At 39.9% G+C, this 17,352-nt stretch overlaps 1 protein-coding gene and 1 long non-coding RNA gene across 4 annotated transcripts in view; one reads left to right on the forward strand and one right to left on the reverse strand.

Moving 5' to 3' along the window:
• LOC128929448 (uncharacterized) overlaps window positions 1-11,580 on the forward strand; it is a 24,960-nt gene extending 13,380 nt beyond the window's left edge. For both annotated transcript variants that reach the window (XR_008475983.2, XR_008475984.2), the window contains exon 3: window positions 1,732-11,580. This is a non-coding gene — a long non-coding RNA (uncharacterized LOC128929448). The remainder of the gene's footprint in view (window positions 1-1,731) is intronic.
• THAP1 (THAP domain containing 1) lies at window positions 8,136-16,231 on the reverse strand. Of its 2 annotated transcripts, XM_002757017.6 has the most exons (3): window positions 15,892-16,231; window positions 12,444-12,639; window positions 8,136-11,578 (listed from the first exon to the last, which is right to left on the reverse strand). In XM_002757017.6, exons 1-3 carry the CDS (start codon window positions 15,960-15,962, stop codon window positions 11,204-11,206), a joined length of 642 nt encoding a protein of 213 aa, XP_002757063.1. In that variant the 5' UTR covers window positions 15,963-16,231; the 3' UTR covers window positions 8,136-11,203. The 2 variants fall into 2 exon arrangements, with proteins under 2 accessions (XP_002757063.1, XP_008977664.1); XM_008979416.5 differs by lacking the exon at window positions 12,444-12,639.
• Between the last annotated feature and the right edge of the window lie 1,121 nt (window positions 16,232-17,352).

Here is a 17,352-nt window from a genome sequence, read left to right on the forward strand (position 1 = left end):
ACTCTTTAGGGGAGGCATGATGTTTGAGGGTACAGGTTTTCTGGTCAGGCTGCAATGGCTCGATCTCGGCTCACTGCAACCTCCGCCTCCTGGGTTCAGGCAATTCTCCTGCCTCAGCCTCCTGAGTAGCTGGGATTACAGGCACGCACCACCATGCCCAGCTAATTTTTTGTATATTTAGTAGAGACGGGGTTTCACCGTGTTGACCAGGATGGTCTCAATCACTTCACCCCGTGATCCACCCGCCTCGACCTCCCAAAGTGCTGGGATTACAGGCTCTTCTGTTTTTAGAACCTCCAATGTACAAAATTAACCAGAATTTTGGTTTGTAACACTAAAATTATATATATAGTTTTTGCTTCATGTATTTTAGGGCTTCATTGTTAGTTGCATATATGTTTATAATTCTTGTATATTCCTGAGAGATTGATTCTGTTATCTTTACAAAATTCCCTTTATATGGAATAACATTTTATTTATTTATTTAATTAATTTTTGACACAGAGTCTCAAAATTTAGAACTACCTGTATGAGAAAACATGCTCTTCCGTGTTCCTTGCTTGTTTACTTTTTTGTTTGTTTGTTTAAGACAGAATCTTGCTCCGTTGCCTGGGCTGGAGTGCAGTGGTGTGATCTCAGCTCACTGCAACCTCTGCCTCCTGGGTCCCAATTGAAACAATTCTCCTGCCTCCGCCTCCTGAGTAGCTGGGATTACAGGCATGTGCCATCAAGCCCAGCTAATTTTTGTATTTTTAGTAGAGACAGGGTCTCACCATGTTGGCCAGGGTGGTCTTGAATTCCTGACCTTGTGATCTGCCCGCCTCAGCCTCCCAAAGTGCGTGGATTATAGGCGTGAGCCACTGCTCTGGCCATCTTTTTATTTTCTTTCTTTTCTTTTTTTTTTGAGATGGAGTCTCTCTCTGTAGCCGAGGCTGGAGTGCAATGGCTCAATCTCGGCTCACTGCAACCTCCACCTCCCTGGTCCTAGTTCAAGCAATTCTCCTACCTCAGCCTCCCAGGTAGCTGTGATTATAGGCATGAGCCACCATGCCCAGTGAATTTTTGTAATTTTTAGTAGAGATGGGGTTTCACCATGTTGGCCAGTCTGGTCTTGAACTCCTTACCTCATGATCCACCCGCCTCGGTCTCCCAAAGTGCTGGGATTACAGGTGTGAGCCACCGTGCCCGGCCCCATCTTTTTATTCTCAACATATTTTTATCACAAGGTTAAAGTGTGTCTCCTGCAGACAGCATATAATTGGAATTTGTTTTTCTTATCCAGTCTGACAATTTCTGCCCTTTGATTAGATCAGTTCACATTAGCATTAGATGCTATGATTGGGATAGCTGAATTTACCTCTGCCATTTTGCCTTTTATTTTCTATGCCTCATGTTTTATTTCTCTAGTCCTCCTTCACTGCTTTCTTTTACATTAACATTTCTAGTTTAAGATTTTAATTATTTTAATGATGTTCTTCACCACACTTTAGACTTATTTTCTAAGAGGTTGCTATAGGGCTTATCATATATAGCTTATTATAATTTACTTCAGTAAAATAAAATCAAGTAATACAAAAAAAAATAATAATTTACTTCAACTTACCAGTGAGATATTTTGCTGTATATAGTTCTATTACCTCTTATCCCATTTTGTAATATTACTGATATACATGTTACAAACCAGTAATGCATTTTTATAGTTATTATTGTAATTATTTTATATCTTCTAAGGAAGCTCAAAAAAAGGATGAGCAGGCCGAGCCTGGTGGCTCACGCCTGTAATCCCAGCACTTTAGGAGGCCAAGGCGGGTGGATCATGAGGTCAAGAGATCAAGACCATCCTGGTCAACATGGTGAAACCCCGACTCTACTAAATATACAAAAAATTAGCTGGGCATGGTGGTGCGTGCCTGTAATCCCAGCTACTCAGGAGGCTGAGGCAGGAGAATTGCCTGAACCCAGGAGGCAGAGGTTGCGGTGAGCCGAGATCACGCCATTGCACTCCAGCCTGGGTAACAAGAGCGAAAAACTCCGTCTCAAAAAAAAAAAAAAAAAAAAGGATGAGCAAGTATGTATAGTTTAATCTGTGATTTATTATGTTTCTCCACATTTCTTCCTATAGATTTAAGTTCTCATCTGATGTTATTTCTTTATTTTACTACAGCTTGCTTCTCATCCACTTCTTATGATCAAACATATTACATTATATTACAGGCCTAACACTAAAATTATATACATAGTTTTTGCAGTTGCTTTTAAATAAGTTAAGAAAAAAGATGCAGTTATGTGTCTTTTATAATTACGTATAATTATCTTTACTGGCAATCTTTGTTTTTTTTTTGGATTACTGTTAGGTGTCACTCGCTTTCAGCCTGAAGAGCTTCCTCCAGTGTTTTATTTTAATGTAGGTTGGCTAGCAACAGATTCTGTTTTTATTTTTCTGAGAATGTTTCTATTTAATCTTCATTTTTGTAGATCATTTTTTGTAGTCTATTTCTCCTTTTAATTCTGCCAATTTTTGTTTCATGTACTTTGGTGATCTGTTATTAGGTGCAAAAATGTTTATAATTGCTATGTCTTTTGCTATTAAACTTGTTAATTAATATATAATGCCTGCTTTGTCTCTTGTAACTTTTTGATTTAAATTCTACATTGTCTTCTGTTAATACAGCCACCCCAGCTCATTTTGATTACTATTTCTATGAAATATCTTTTTCCATCCTTTCACTTTTAACCTGTTTGTGTCTTTGGACCTAACATGAGTCTCTTACAGGTAGCATATAGTTGGTCTTGTTCTTTTTTTTTTTGAGATGGAGTTTTCCTCATCGCCCAGGCTGGAGTGCAAAGGCATGATCTTGGCTCACTGCAACCCTCCCAGGTTCAAATAATTCTCCTACCTCAGCCTTGGAGTAGCTGGGATTACAGGTAACTGCCACCATGCCCAGCTAATTTTTGTATTTTAGTAGAGACAGGGTTTCACCATGTTGACCAGGCTGGTCTCCACTCCTGACCTCAGGTGATCCACCTGCCTCAGCCTCCCAAAGCGTTGGGATTATAGACATGAGCCACCATGCCTGGCTGGGTCTTGTTCTTTTTTTTTTTAAATCCATTCCTCCAATCTCTGTCTCTTGATTGGAAAGTTTAATCCAATACATTTAAGTAATTATTGACAAGGAGGGACCTACTTCTGACATTTCACCCTTTGTTTTATAAATGCCTTACAGCTTTTTTTGTCCCTTACTTCCTGCATTAGAATTTTCTTTGGTGTTCAGTGGATTTTTTTATAGTGAAATATTTTAATTCTTTTCTCATTTTCTCTTGTGTATAATTCTATAACTATTTTCTTTGTGGTTGCCATGGGGATTACACTTCACATTGTACGGTTATAACATTGTAATTTGATTTATGCCAGCTTAACTTTAATCCATACAAAAACTGTTACCATAACATCCCCTCTCATTTATTGATATTTCAAAATTACATCTTTATACATTGTGTGTCCAAAAATAAAAACTCATAATTATTATTTATTATTATTATTATTATTTTTTGAGACGGAGTTTCGCTCTTGTTACCCAGGCTGGAGTGCAATGGCGTGATCTCGGCTCACCGCAACCTCCGCCTCCTGGGTTCAGGCAATTCTCCTGCCTCAGCCTCCCAAGTAGCTGGAATTATAGGCATGCGCCACCATGCCCAGCTAATTTTTTGTATTTTTAGTAGAGACGGGGTTTCACCATGTTGACCGGGATTGACTCAATCTCTCCACCTCGTGATCCACCCGTCTCGGCCTCCCAAAGTGCTGGGATTACAGGCTTGAGCCACCGCGCCCGGCCTAAACTCATAATTATTTTTAATGCATTAGTCTCTTATATAGAAAATATGTGAAGTTACAAACCAAAGTTACAATAATACTAGCCTTTAGACTAATAAAGATTTAGACTAATAGGCCAAGGTTTTCTATTTCTTCATTGATATTTCCATTTTGTTCATACATCATTTTCTTGAGTTTCTTCCATTAAAGATACTTCCTCTATGTATCTTTAATGAAATTATTTTAATATTTTTGTTTAATAGGTATGCCACATGGGCCTTCTAAGTGATAGTTGCTGTTGGTTTATCTTTTCCCTTTGAATGGGTCATACTTTCCTGTTTGTATGCCTTGTAATTTTTGTTGAAAACTGGACATTTGAATCTTATGATGTGGTAAACCCTGGAAATTAGGTTCTCTCCCCTCTCCAAGGTTTGTTGTTATTTTTGTCTTGTTTTGGCTTTTATGGTGTTAGGCTGTCTCTGTGGCAAGGATTAGCCTGAGGTGTAAATTTAACATATCAGGTCTTTTCTGAACCTTCACACTTCTCTAAGTAAGCACAGTGACTTTCTAATTCCCCCTCATATGTATAATTGTTTTCTAATGCCCTGGTCTTTAATGCCTGGCTCTCAAAAGGGGAAAAAGAGAAAAACGAAGGGGGTGAGGGGAAGACACCAACCATTTAACTTCCTTGGAAGTTGCTTTAGCTAAAGGAGAAGGGGCTTGCAACTGTCCGTGGGGTGGATGTAACAATGGCTGTTCACCTGTGTTTGCATCTCCATGATCAGAGCAGCAATCAGTGATCAGACATTAATCCTGATATTTGGATTTTGGATATTGCCCACCTTGGCTTCCGTAAGTCAAGTCACATGCAAGCTGCTCCTGTAGCTTGTACACTCCTGCCATGGGGCTGGGGATGGAAGATGGGTAACTGCCACCAGGCCAAGAGCTGATATTGACCAAAATTAATCCCAGTTTGTAATCCAAACCTTACCCCTACAAGTTGCAAGCCTTCAATAGACTCGAGTTCCAAAATAGTTACATCAAATTTTGCCAGTCTCATTTAGGCAGTGAGACAGATTTCCAGTGCTTCCTACTCTGCCATCTTCCCAGAATCAGATCCCTTTAACTTCATGTTTGAAAGATAATTTAGCTACCTATAAGATTCTTGATTGAGTTTTCCCTTCAGCACCTTGAATATGCCATCCACTGCCTTTTGTCCTCCATTTTTTCTAATGAGAACATCAGCTGTTAATCTTGTTGCCCTTGTAACTAGTCATTTTTCTGTTAACTACTTTTGAATTGTTTCAGCATTTTTTACTATTATGTCTGGGAGTAGATCTCTGCATTCATTCGACTTGGTCTTTATTAAGCTTCTTGAATGTGTGCTTTTTCATCAAACTTGAGAAATTTCTAGTCATTACTTCTTCAAATATTTTCCTGCTCTCCCCTGCCCCTCGTCTTCTAGTACTCTCATTATGCATATTTGGTGGGTTTAATGGTGTCCCATATTTCTCTGGGCTTCGGTTCATTTTTCTTCATTCTTTTTTTTTTTCTGTTTTTCAGATAGCATGATCTGTACCTCAGGTTCACTGATTTTTCTTCTGCCAGCTTGAACTACTGTTGAGCTTCTTTAGTGAATTTTTCATTCTGATATTGCACAACTCCCGAATTTCCATTTAGTTCTTTTCTGTTTGTATCTCCTCGATATTTTCTTTTTGTTGAGATATTGTCATCATCCCTTCCTTTGCCTCTTTAGGCATGGTTTCCATTAGTTCTTTTGAATGTCCTTATAATGGCTGTTTTTATTAAAATCCTTATTAAGTCTGGCATCTGGCCATCTCACAGACTATTTCTGGTGCAAGCATTTTTCCCCCCGTGTATGAAACATTTTCCTTTTTCTCTGCACATCTCATAACTTTTTTTTGAAAACTGGATGTTTTAGATCACATACTATAGGACGTCTAGACACTGATTCCAGCCACCCACTCACCCTCATTCCCTGAGGCTTGCTATCATTGCTTGCTCCTTATTTTTGAAACGGGTCTGACTGTTACCCAGGCCAGAGTGCAGTGGTGTGATCTTGGCTCACTCCAGCCTTGACCTCTCAGACTTAGTCATCTGCCCACTGCAGCTGCTTGAGTAGCTGGGACGACAGGCACATGCCACCACACCTAACTAATTTTTATTTTTATTTTTTTGGAGACAGAATCTGGCACTGTTGCCCAGGCTGTAGTGCAGTGGCATGATCTCAGCTCACTGCCACTTCCATATCCTCGGTTCAAGCAATTCTATTTCAGCTTCCCAAGTAGTTGGGACTACAAGCGTGCGCCACCACGCCCAGCTAAATTTTTTGTATTTTTAGTAGAGACGGGGTTTCACCATGTTGACCAGGATGTTTTCTTTTTTTTTCTTCTTTTTCCTTTTTTTTCTCTTTTTTTTTTTCTTCTCTTTCTGACCAGGATGTTTTCTATCTCCTGACCTCATGATCCACCTGCCTTGGCCTCCCAAAGTGCTGGAATTACAGGCGTGAGCCACTGTGCCCGGTCAGTTTTTTTTTTTTTTTAAGAGATGGGTTTCCACCATGTTGCCCAGGCTGGTATTAAACTTTTGAGTTAAAGCAATCTGCTCATCTCAGCCTCCCAAAGTGCTGGGATTTCAGGCATATGCCACTGTGCCTGGCCCTGTTTGCACCTTTATTTCATTACTTGGCTGTTTATGTCTTCTTCAGTGTGAAGTCTCTAATTTCATTCCTTAAAAGGTGCCGCTTTAGGTATACACAGTCACCAGGTATAATAGTAGTTTTGGTTGGGCCTGGTGGCTCATGCCTGTAATCCCAGCACTTTGGGAGGCTGAGGCGGGAGGATCAGAAGGTCAGGAGTTCAAGACCAGCATGGCCAACACGGTGAAACCCCATTTCTACTAAAAACACAAAAATTAGCTGGGCATGGTGGTGCCCACCTGTAATCCCAACTACTCAGGAGGGTAATTCAGGAGAATCATTTGAACCTGGGAGGTGGAGGTTGCAGTGAGCCAAGATCACACCAGGGCACTTCAGCCTGGGCTACAAAGCGAGACTCCATCTCACAAAACAAAACAAAACAAAACAAAACAGTATTTTCAGCAGGACTGCCTTTGACTGCTTGTTTTCCTAACTGCCTTTGTTGGTATTACACTCAGCTGTTAGCCTCCAATTTCCAGCTGATTGCCCTATTGTTTTTGACAATGCCGACACATGAATTGCTCCACACTGTGATCCTATTAAATTTGGGCCCCTTTGCAGGGGTTATTTTTTTGAGGCTAGTTTTTGAGATCTGATCTGACCCCAGGAGGGCCCTTCTTAGCTGGGTCTTTCTCTGGTGCTCTCTGGTAAATTACTAGCCTAGAATTTGGCTGTTGTGAAGCTACTAACTTCCTCTTTTGCTTACCACTCAATTCTCCACTGTTTTCGAGAGCATCCTTAGGCTTGAACTTTCCCACACTGTTCCAAATTGTCATTTCCTTTGCAAATAGCTTCAGAGCTCTCTGTTCTTATAACCTGCATCTCCCTTGGGAAAATCTGAGCCATTGCTCTGGAGTCAGGAGTGAGGACAGTGGCCTGCCTCTCTGGGAGTTACATGCCTACTTTATGAGCTCAGTTGAGACAAGAGCCCTTGGTCTTCCTTGGCTTACTTCTCCTGGCATAGAAAATCCACCTTGAGTGAGGTATGGAGAGGGTGATCAAAGACCCTGTGTGTTGGCCTGCCATACCTATGGTAGAGCCTCCACCTTGAGTGGAAGTTGGGGGTAGGGAGTCCCTGACCTTTTGGCTGGACACTCCTGGAATTTAGTCTCTGCCACACAAAGCTAGGACATGAGAATAGTGGCGACCAGCCCCTCCCTGGAAGATACCACAGTCCTTGATTGGGAGTTGAGGGAGTACCATCTTCTTGATCACATCCAAGAAGATTGAATGGAGCTTCAGAGTAGAACTTCTATAGCACTAAGTTGGGATAGCGGGTTTGGTTAGGGAGAAAATGGGTCTATGATGCCACAGACTCAATGTTCTTATGGAGATTTACTACACTTTCCTTATTTCATTTGCTACATTCCCTTAGGACAATTTGCAGAGATTTTAAATGGTTATTTTTAAAAATATTTTTTCTTGCCAGCACACTCTGGAAGTCATTTTTCTATTAAATTCTTGTTTGTATTCTATAGTTTACCTCACCAAAAACTAAAACAATAGTTTATTTGTATCCCTTAGGATATTTTAAAAATAAAATTTATATAATCTCAAGACATAAAATACTGTGAATTTGAAGAGAACAAATAAAAATTCAACAGATTTTTAATTTAAAAAATATTTATCATTTAGAAAAATCTCAGTAGAATAAAGCTATATTGAAGGTTTAAAAAGACATAGAATTGTAAGAGAACGTTACCTGGAGCAAATTTTTCAATAACTTTTAAGTATAATAGTTCTGCTTATTTCCAAAGCACTGTTGTTTCCTCTTCCATCTTTTTCTTTCATGTGAGTGATTGTACTTTAAAACACAAGACTATATAAAATCATAATGCCAAGCAACACTAGTTACCATCAGCCAAGAGCAATGTTCTTCACTTACTGGTCATCCAACATACATTACTCATCCAAATCACAGGAAGAGTATTAACAAAGCAAGAAAATCTATTCTTTTTCTTTAAATGCTATTCAGAGTGGACTATCTTTTTAAAATTCTGAACTCAAATGGATTTTAAAATATATTATATTGCTTCTTCCCAACTTTACAAAAGCTATATGTTGGGTATGTGTACACATGTATATATATATGTATTTTGTTGCCCAGTCTGGGTGCAGTGTTACCATCTTGGCTCACTGCAACCTCTGCCTCCCAGGTTCAAGCGATTCTCCTGCCTCAGCCTCCGGAGCAGCTGGGACTATAGGCATTCACTACCACGCCTGGCTAAATTTTTATATTTTTAGTAGAGACAGGGTTTCACTGTATTGGCCAGGCTGGTCTCGAACTCCTGACCTCAGGTGAGCTGCCCACCTCTGCCTCCCAAAGTGCTGGGATTACAGGCATGAGCCACCACGCCTGGCAACACATGTATACTTTTTTAGTACTAAAAGATGGTTACAAAATATTAATGCAAGCTAAAAAGCCCCTGTCATGTAAAACTTTCATTTGCCATCACCATTATTATTATACTTCTAAGAAAGAGATCATATAAATTACAGTTGAAAGAAAAAAAAAATCCCCAGTACTTGGATTTCCAAGTACAAAGTTTTGCTGTGTTCTCACTGCAACAACAGAATTATTTTCAGTACATATAACTGGTATACAATTAGTAAACATTTAAATTACTTTTTAAAAACTTAAAACTTCAATTGGAATGTGATAATTCAAGCCAAGTAGCATTTCAAGTGACCTTTATACTTGCATTATAAGGCAGCATTAAAAGATTATCCCTGTATCTATGTCAGACTGTTTCACCATGCCTGAACAGAACCCATTTTTACCTTTTCTTGGCAATGTTTTAAACAATACAATAGACAATTCAGAAATAAGCACCTGCACCTCAAACTTCTGTTTAACTACTATAAATTATTTAAATAAAAGCAGTTTCTATACATGCTGCTTGCTCAGTTCTCTCCACATGGGGATTTGTCTGTTGTGAAAAGAAAGTAGCTTGAGGTTAAATAATAATGCTAAGATGCTAAGTAATTATGATTTCCATTTTTATAATCTAACCTGGATTCTTCGTTCTGGGACACACACACAGTATTTGTCTTTCATGTAGAAGAGTATTTAGGTTGAAGGTATATACTTTTCAAGATATTTAGGAATAAACCTAAATATTCCTGAATACTTTCCAGGAATTGCTAGAAAGATGACTTATAAAACCAAACTTCTTGAATTGTATCTTCTAAAAACAGTTATGAGTTCCATGAATAACCTGTAAAAGTCTTCCAATTGATTAGCTTTAGTGCTAAATGATGTTATCAGACTCTGTAACTTCAAGTAATTTTCTGATCATTATTTCTATATTTGAGATACTGGTTCTTAAAACATCAAATCTCCATGAATCACAGTGCTATCCACTGGCAGCATGGCAGTGAATTACAATGAAAACCAGTTCTACAAAAGACACTTTGAACGTCATTGTTTCACACCTTTAATACTGTCTTAAAGGGTCTATTACTCTTCAACTATCTTAGTGTACTTTGAAATATAGAAGTAATAATTATCATTGGAACAGTAATTCTAAATCTAAATAGATAACTCCTATAGCAATATTTGTTTACTCGGAACATATTTTCATTTCAAATATGTGTAAAATTTCTCACAAAGTCAGAACACAACTCACAGTTTGAACAGAAATCTCAGTGTTTAAATCTCAACATTCAGTAAAATAAACACTACATAGTAGGTTGCTTTTGAATATAAATCACTCATTTAAGTAAATGGGATATAATTTCTAACTTGTGTTAAACGTGAAGAAATAATTTTTTTATGTGAAGCCTTGCCCCAAATCAGTCAAGTGCAAGATTATCATATGATACAAATCAAACTCTACTAACACAACACATTTGTCAGAGACTTGAAGCAGATCTGTAACTATAGTTGGGGAACTGAGTATCCTAGAAAAAAGCTTATCATAGATCAGGCCTCAGTTTTATTACTTCACTGATAACAATGCCTTACTTAGTTATTGAAGAATGTTTTTTCCATTGAAAATACACTTCTAATTTTATAATGCTAGACAGTAGGAGAAAAAATAGGAGCCCATTTAAAAAAAAATCCACTCTGATATGGAAGGACTCTTTTCTGCTGTGTAGACAATAATTTTTTTTTCTTTTTTAGGTACTGACTTGCCAGTTTATCCTTTTATCCTTGATAACTGATTCAAAAAGATAAATGAACCCTGTGACTTTACATATGAGAATATGTACATATACATATATTCTGAGAAGTTATGTCTCATGATCTGACCCATACTTCTGATTTAAAATATAACTAGTTCTCTCAATAAAACAGTATTAAGTTTTAAACTTAAATCACCCCTTTACTGCACTGTTCTCATTCTCTTTACACTTTTTATTTTTACATTATTTCTATAAATACTAAAAAAAAAAAAAAAAAAAAACAAAAAACTCCAATCTTGAAACCAACTTAGAGGTCTGAGGTTAGCTTATAACTTTTAAAATATTTTGTTAAAATGTAAAAAACCTGAAACTACAAACAAAAATTTTTAATTTTACAGTATATATCGAATTCTTTTTAAAAAAATATTCTGAACTGTTTTTATGTAAGTAACAAGTGTTATTTTTTTTTTAAATGAAACTCCTCTACAGGCTAGAAGAGGATATGTGGTATTGCCCCATTAGAAATCAATACACATTTCATTTTATTATGCTGGTACTTCGACTATTTCAAAGTAGTCATTTGGTAGAATCACATAACCTCTTTCTGATACGTCATCTTTCTCTTTCTGGAAGTGAACAACCTCCTTCAATTTTTCAAGCTGCCGTTCTTGCCTTCTACATCGCTGCTGTGCGGTCTTGAGCTTTTTTCTGAGTTTTTCAACTTGCTGTTCTAGTTGATGAATCCTTTTCCGCTGGTGCATTGTATCCTCCACAGTATAGTTGTGGTCACAGAAAACTGAGAGATTAACAGGGGTCTGAAGAGGTGGCATTAGTAATCCAATAGCAGCATCAACCTGGGAAACAGGAGGTGGTAAAGGAGGTGGGGGAAGCTGTTCTTGTGGCTCCAGAAGATCGTCTTTCTAAAACAAAAATACAGAGTATGTTTGAATTTATTACTAAAGATAACAGTTTAAAAAAAATCTGTGGACTGACTGGACACGGTGGCTCACACATGTAATTCTAGCACTTTGGGTGGAAGTGGCGGGCAGATCACCTGAGGTCAGGAGTTTGAGACCAGCCTGGCCAACATAGCGAAACTCCGTCTCTACTAAAAATATGAAAATTAGCCGGCATGGTGGTAGTTGCCTGTAATCACAGCTACTCGGGAGGCTGAGGCAGGAGAATCACTTGAATCCGGGAGGTGGAGGCTGGAGTGAGCCAAGACCATGCCACTGCACTCCAGCCTGGGCAACAGAGAGAGACTCTGTCATAAAAAAAAAAAAAAAACAAAACTAAAAATAAAATAAAAGAAGCTGTGGAATTTAAGAAATGCTAGATTTTTTTTTGTGTGTGTGTGAATCAGTGGTATAGAAACATTCCAAAATAAGAGGTTTCAGTTTGAATAAACTTTTTTACCAGAAATAGAAGGACAATGTAAGAAAGAAATAAAATGAATAATTAGATCTAATTAAATACTAAGCACTGAGGAGAAAAAATGCTTTGAAACTAAAGTGTCACCGATAAAGAAAAGCCATAACTTATCAATATATAACTGCTGGTACAGAGTGATTTTTAAATAAGTTACAAAGCTGGACTGAGTTTCTTACTATGAGGATATTTATCTTTAATAAACTACATTTTGGGTTTTTCAGAAGTGTATCACTGTTAACTACAAGGTTCCAGGTATTTATTCTCTTAATGCTAACTGAATTTTCAAAATTTTAATCAATGAACACATTAATTTTATAAACAGAAAGCAACCCAATATTTTAAAATGCATATTACCTTGTCATGTGGTTCAGTACAAAGAAATATTGTGGGCACAGCATTCTCTTTCAGTAACTTGTTGTTGCACTCCCTCTTAAAGCAGTCTGGAGTAAAGTGCTCTGAACAAATACTGCTATACTTGGTGGGTTTAAAGTTTTTTCTTCTGACAGCTGCCTCCCATTCTTTACAAAGACTGGGTCGAGTAAGAGGAAACCTAAGAAGAAGGCATAATTCAATTATCTGACCTGATTTTTTAAAATAAATAAAGGCATCCAAACTTTCCAGTTTAGGATATATCTTATATTGGTATTAAAGATGTTACAATGGTATTATATTGGATTCAAGATTAGCTTTAGTTATCTATTTATCCCACTTATTTATTTATTTTGAGACAGAGTCTTGCTCTGTTGCCCAGGCTGAAGTGCAGTGTGACAATCTCAACTCACTGCAACCTCCGCCTCCTGGGTTCAAGCAATTCTCTGCCTCAGCCTCCCGAGTAGCTGGGATTACAGGTGCCCTCCATCACGCCCAGCTTATTTTTGTATTTTTAGTAGAGACAGGGTTTCACCATCTTGGTCAGGCTGGTCTTGAACTCCTGACCTCGTGATCCACCCACCTTGGCTTCCCAAAAGTGCTGGGATTACAGGTGTGAGCCACCGTGCTCAGCCTATGTCATTTATTAATGTTTAACTTTTTTATACTGAGTTCACTAAAAGGCTCAAATACATGCTATAGAATAAATGTGCCTCTGGCTCATGCCTATAATCCCAGCACTTTGGGAGGCCAAGGTCCAAGGGATTGCTTGAGTTCAAGAGTTTGAGACTACCCTGGGCAATATGGCAAACTCCTGACTCTACAAAAAAAATACAAAAATTAGCTGGGCATGGTGGTTTGTGGCAAGGTACTCAGGAGGCTGAGGTGGGAGGATCACTCGAGTCAGGGAGATCAAGGGGGCAGTGAGCCAAGATTATTTCACTTGAATATAAGTGAATATAAGATATATTTGATATATTTGATAAATATAAGATATATTTGAGCCATACCCTGTCTCAAAAAGAAAAAAATAATCTGTCTTCTTATTTTTTACCAGTAATTTTCTGTGTGCTGCACAGAAAGACAAAGATTGCACATTTGTATCTATGTACTGGGAAAAAGAGGCTTCTATTCTAGTTCTTTTAGCATCAGTCTGACAAATATGAATAGGTTAAATTTGAATTAAATTAAAGGCAGGTAATGATGAGAGAAAAGTATTTTCTAATCAACTGGGATGTCCATCAGGCTCAGGTAAAGGAGGAAAGTGAGAGTTTACATTTATTAGTTTTACTCTTCCAAGTTAAGGATCTGGTAAACTGGGGGGATTAGGAGAAAAAAAAAAACAAAGAGAAGAACATTGTGAATTTATGTTCTACAGTTTCTCTTCCATGTTCAGTATGCTAGAGCTTCACTCTGCTATTAAGAGATCTTTATGAGTCCCTTTTCTTTGTACAACATAGCTCTCTCTACTGCCACTATGTAGAAGCTGGGAGAAGTGTTACCACTAAAATATCTCAGCTGGAAATGGCCTCTATAGGTATAAACTATGGTAGCATTAGCTGGTAAAATTCAGTACGCAGGGCCTCCTGTCTCAAGGACAATAAATTTACAGCTGTTTGTGAGCTTCTCTGTTAAGATCTTTCCCATCTTCTCCCAACACCTGCTCTTTTAGATAAGGGATAAGGTTCAGGTTAGCCCTTCTTTTGATTCAATTCACATCTGTTTTAACATCTAGTAGAAACACAGTGTTTTTTTGTTTGTTTTTGTTTTTTGAGACAGTCTCCCTCTGTCACCCAAGCTGGAGTGCAGCGCGAGATCTCAGCTCACTGCAACCTCCATATCCTGGGTTCAAGTGATTCCCCTGCCTCAGGCGTGCACCACCGCTCCCAGCTAATTTTTGTATTTTTAGTAGAGACAGGGTTTTGCCATGTTGGCCAGGCTGGTCTCGAACTCCTGACCTCAGGTGATCCGCCCACCTTGGCCTCCCAAAGTGCTGGGATTACAGGCGTGAACCACCACGCCTGGCCAAAAACACAGTTACTTCTGACTTGTGAATACCATCCTTAACTAGTTTCCAGTGCTGATGAAACATTTTCCATTTTATGATTCCTTCTGCCACGCCATCAGAAATGTGGGCTGGGGAGCTGTGCATGTAATCCTATTACCATCACCTGACCTATTCCTACATTTTTAAAGTACATGTTTACAGAAATTCCAATTAAATCAAGAGATAATATTGGGACATCCTGAACATGTTCTATCCACTTCGAGGGGGTAACATCATTACTCTGGAGACCTCCCTATATTCTACACACTCTTATTTCTATAGGGTCCATCTCACATGATAGCAAACATTTAAAAAATGCATGGAAACTCCTCTAGTAAACATAGATGGCCCCACACCAAAACATATAAATAAATTTAAAGACTATTTAACATTTTGCTTTTGTAATTACTTACCTAATTATAAAAGATAATTAGCTAATTACCTATGGCTAACTTGTATAGTTTACCCCTGGATCTGATTTCTTAGCTATCATCCGCGTATAGTCATGAGGAAATCTTGCAAAGAAAACTTAACATAAATGTAATTAAAATTCAGATGAATGAAAATATTATGTCACATTTTACAAGCGTTTGATAGTAATTTCAACTTTGCACGTTTTTCCCATTTTCAAGAGAATATTTTTGATCCTAGCACTCTTAACTGCGCTATCTACTGGATAAAACAGCTCTGAAAGCTGTGGTGAGTTTCCTCCGCAAGGGCTTCCTCTATGCACACGTAATGCCATAATAAATAAAGGTCAGTGTGAGCCATTTTATTATGATCCATGTTGTAACTGTCCATATTATCAATATTGTGGGCTGAAAAGAACGATTTATCTTGGCAGTACCTGAAGCTTTCTCCAAAACTTAGGGTCCTTAAAGCTTAGTTCTTAGAGATTGGGGGCAAAAATTCTCCCTGATTTCCCAGGCAAAAAATCAACCCTTAATTGCTACGATGCTGGCTTCCCATCCACCGTAAGGGCGAAAAAGGTAGTAATTTCTTCGTTTAAAGGCCTTTGTTTCTATTTCAAATTCACCCCTAAGACGTTATTCCACCTGGCTGGTCTGTGACCCTGGTGCTGGCAAAATCCGCGCCACCCGGGGCATTGCCCGCGGGCTCCGCAGTCGTCAACCCAGGCCGCGAGCGAAGCCTGCACCCAGGGCCTGCTTCAGGAGCGCAAGAAACGGCCTTCACGGCGACGCGCGCCGAGAACGCGCAGCCGGGCGGCGGTTCCCCACGGGACGCGGCGGGAAACGCCCCGCGCGGCCGGCCCCAGACCCCGCCCGCCCCTCGCGCGGACACGCGCCTGGCTCCGCCCCCGGCCCCGCCGGCCGCGCGCCCCCACCCCGGCTGGGACCGGCCCCACGAGGTGCGCAGGGTCCTCACTTGTGGAAAGAAACGGGCTTATCCTTGTCGTAGCGGTTCTTGCAGCCGTAGGCGGAACAGGACTGCACCATCCTTCCGGTGGTCCTCAGGCACTTCACTTCTGCCGCCGCAGAAGGCAGGGGAAGCTGCTTTCAGTGTCGCCGCGCTCGGTTGGACACCCTCGTTTCTTTTGTAGCTTTGGCCAACAGTTACAGTGATGGTGGCCTCCCTCGGGAGTGACTAGTGTGCCCGTTTTGTTGTTTGCATTAGCAGAAGGACCACAGCCATCGCCCTTCTCCCATCTCCAAGATGGCGGAGGCAGCTTCAACCTCACCTATCGCGAGGGGTGCGTCCCACTGTCTCTGATTACTCTGAGGTCAGAGGTAACCTTTCCTTGGGAAGCTGACTATTGGCTGAGGCCAGGTGTTTCCGGTGGTGGCTTCGGAATTGCGGAAGTGGGCGGAGCCCTGAGCTTCTGGCCGGAAGGAAGGAACTGCTTGGAGGAGGAGGTGCGGCGGGAGGGCGGATTCCAGGGGCCACCTCAAACCCCGGGCTGTTCCGGCGGATTAATTGATCTGGAGCTTTCCTGGGGCGGCTTAGAGTAGGAAACTACTGGGGCCTCTTGGAGAACAGGTGTAAAGCCGAGGTCGTTGTCTGATTCCTCCCATTTGTTTAAAAGGGCAGGCACAGATCGTGTATAATTAATAAAATTGTGGAACCTTTTCCCAGAATGCTGATCTTTATCCCATTGCCTGCCTCTTCAGGTATCACAAAGCTCTGTGAGAGCAATGTGACAGGTTTTTAGGAATGAAGAAAGACACACTCACCAAATAATCTCAGTTGCCAAACGCAGAAGCATTATAATATGTATGTATGTATATGTATGTGTGTATATATATGTATGCGTGTGTACACATATATATATATAATTAAAAAATGGAGACGGTGTCTCCCCACGTTGCCTAGGCCGGTCTAGAACTCAAGCCCAAGGGATCCGGCCTCCTAGTGGCCTGGGATTACTGGAGTGAACCACCAGGCCCTCTCCAGAAGCTTTTATGAAGGGATGTCCATTGCTGTGATTTCCAGGTGCTGCAGCAACTTTTCACATCTGAGAGAGACTATGTCAGAGGGGTTATAAACTGGAGCCACTCTGTGTTGAGTGAGGGCTAGGAAGATGAGGCTGAGACTTGCTAGGCTGCATTCCCAGAAAGTTAGGTATTCCTAGTCTCTAGATGTTTACAGTTAAGGCAACAGATTGATAATATTTACTAAACAGACCCAGACTTCCAAGTGTCCAGATATCCTGATATTTTGAGAACAGAAGCATTCCTAATTTTGCTTTATTGGGCAGGGCGCAGTAGCTCAGGCCTGTAATCCCAGCACTTTGGGAGGCCGAGGTGGGCGGATCACCTGAGGTCAGGAGTTCGAAACCAGCTTGGCTAACATGGTGAAACCCTTCTTTTCTAAAAATGCAACAGTTAG

The sequence above is a fragment of the Callithrix jacchus genome, chromosome 13 (assembly GCF_049354715.1).
Source record: "Callithrix jacchus isolate 240 chromosome 13, calJac240_pri, whole genome shotgun sequence".
NCBI classification, from domain to species: domain Eukaryota; kingdom Metazoa; phylum Chordata; class Mammalia; order Primates; family Cebidae; genus Callithrix; species Callithrix jacchus.

Coding starts and splice junctions, on each gene's coding strand:
- THAP1 (XM_002757017.6), bottom strand. CDS start 15,962: ATGGTGCAGTCCTGTTCCGCCTACGGCTGCAAGAACCGCTACGACAAG. Junction 12,640..15,891: donor AAGCCCGTTTCTTTCCACAA/GTGAGGACCCTG, acceptor CCTTCTTCTTAG/GTTTCCTCTTACTCGACCCA. Junction 11,579..12,443: donor GTACTGAACCACATGACAAG/GTAATATGCATT, acceptor TTTTTGTTTTAG/AAAGACGATCTTCTGGAGCC.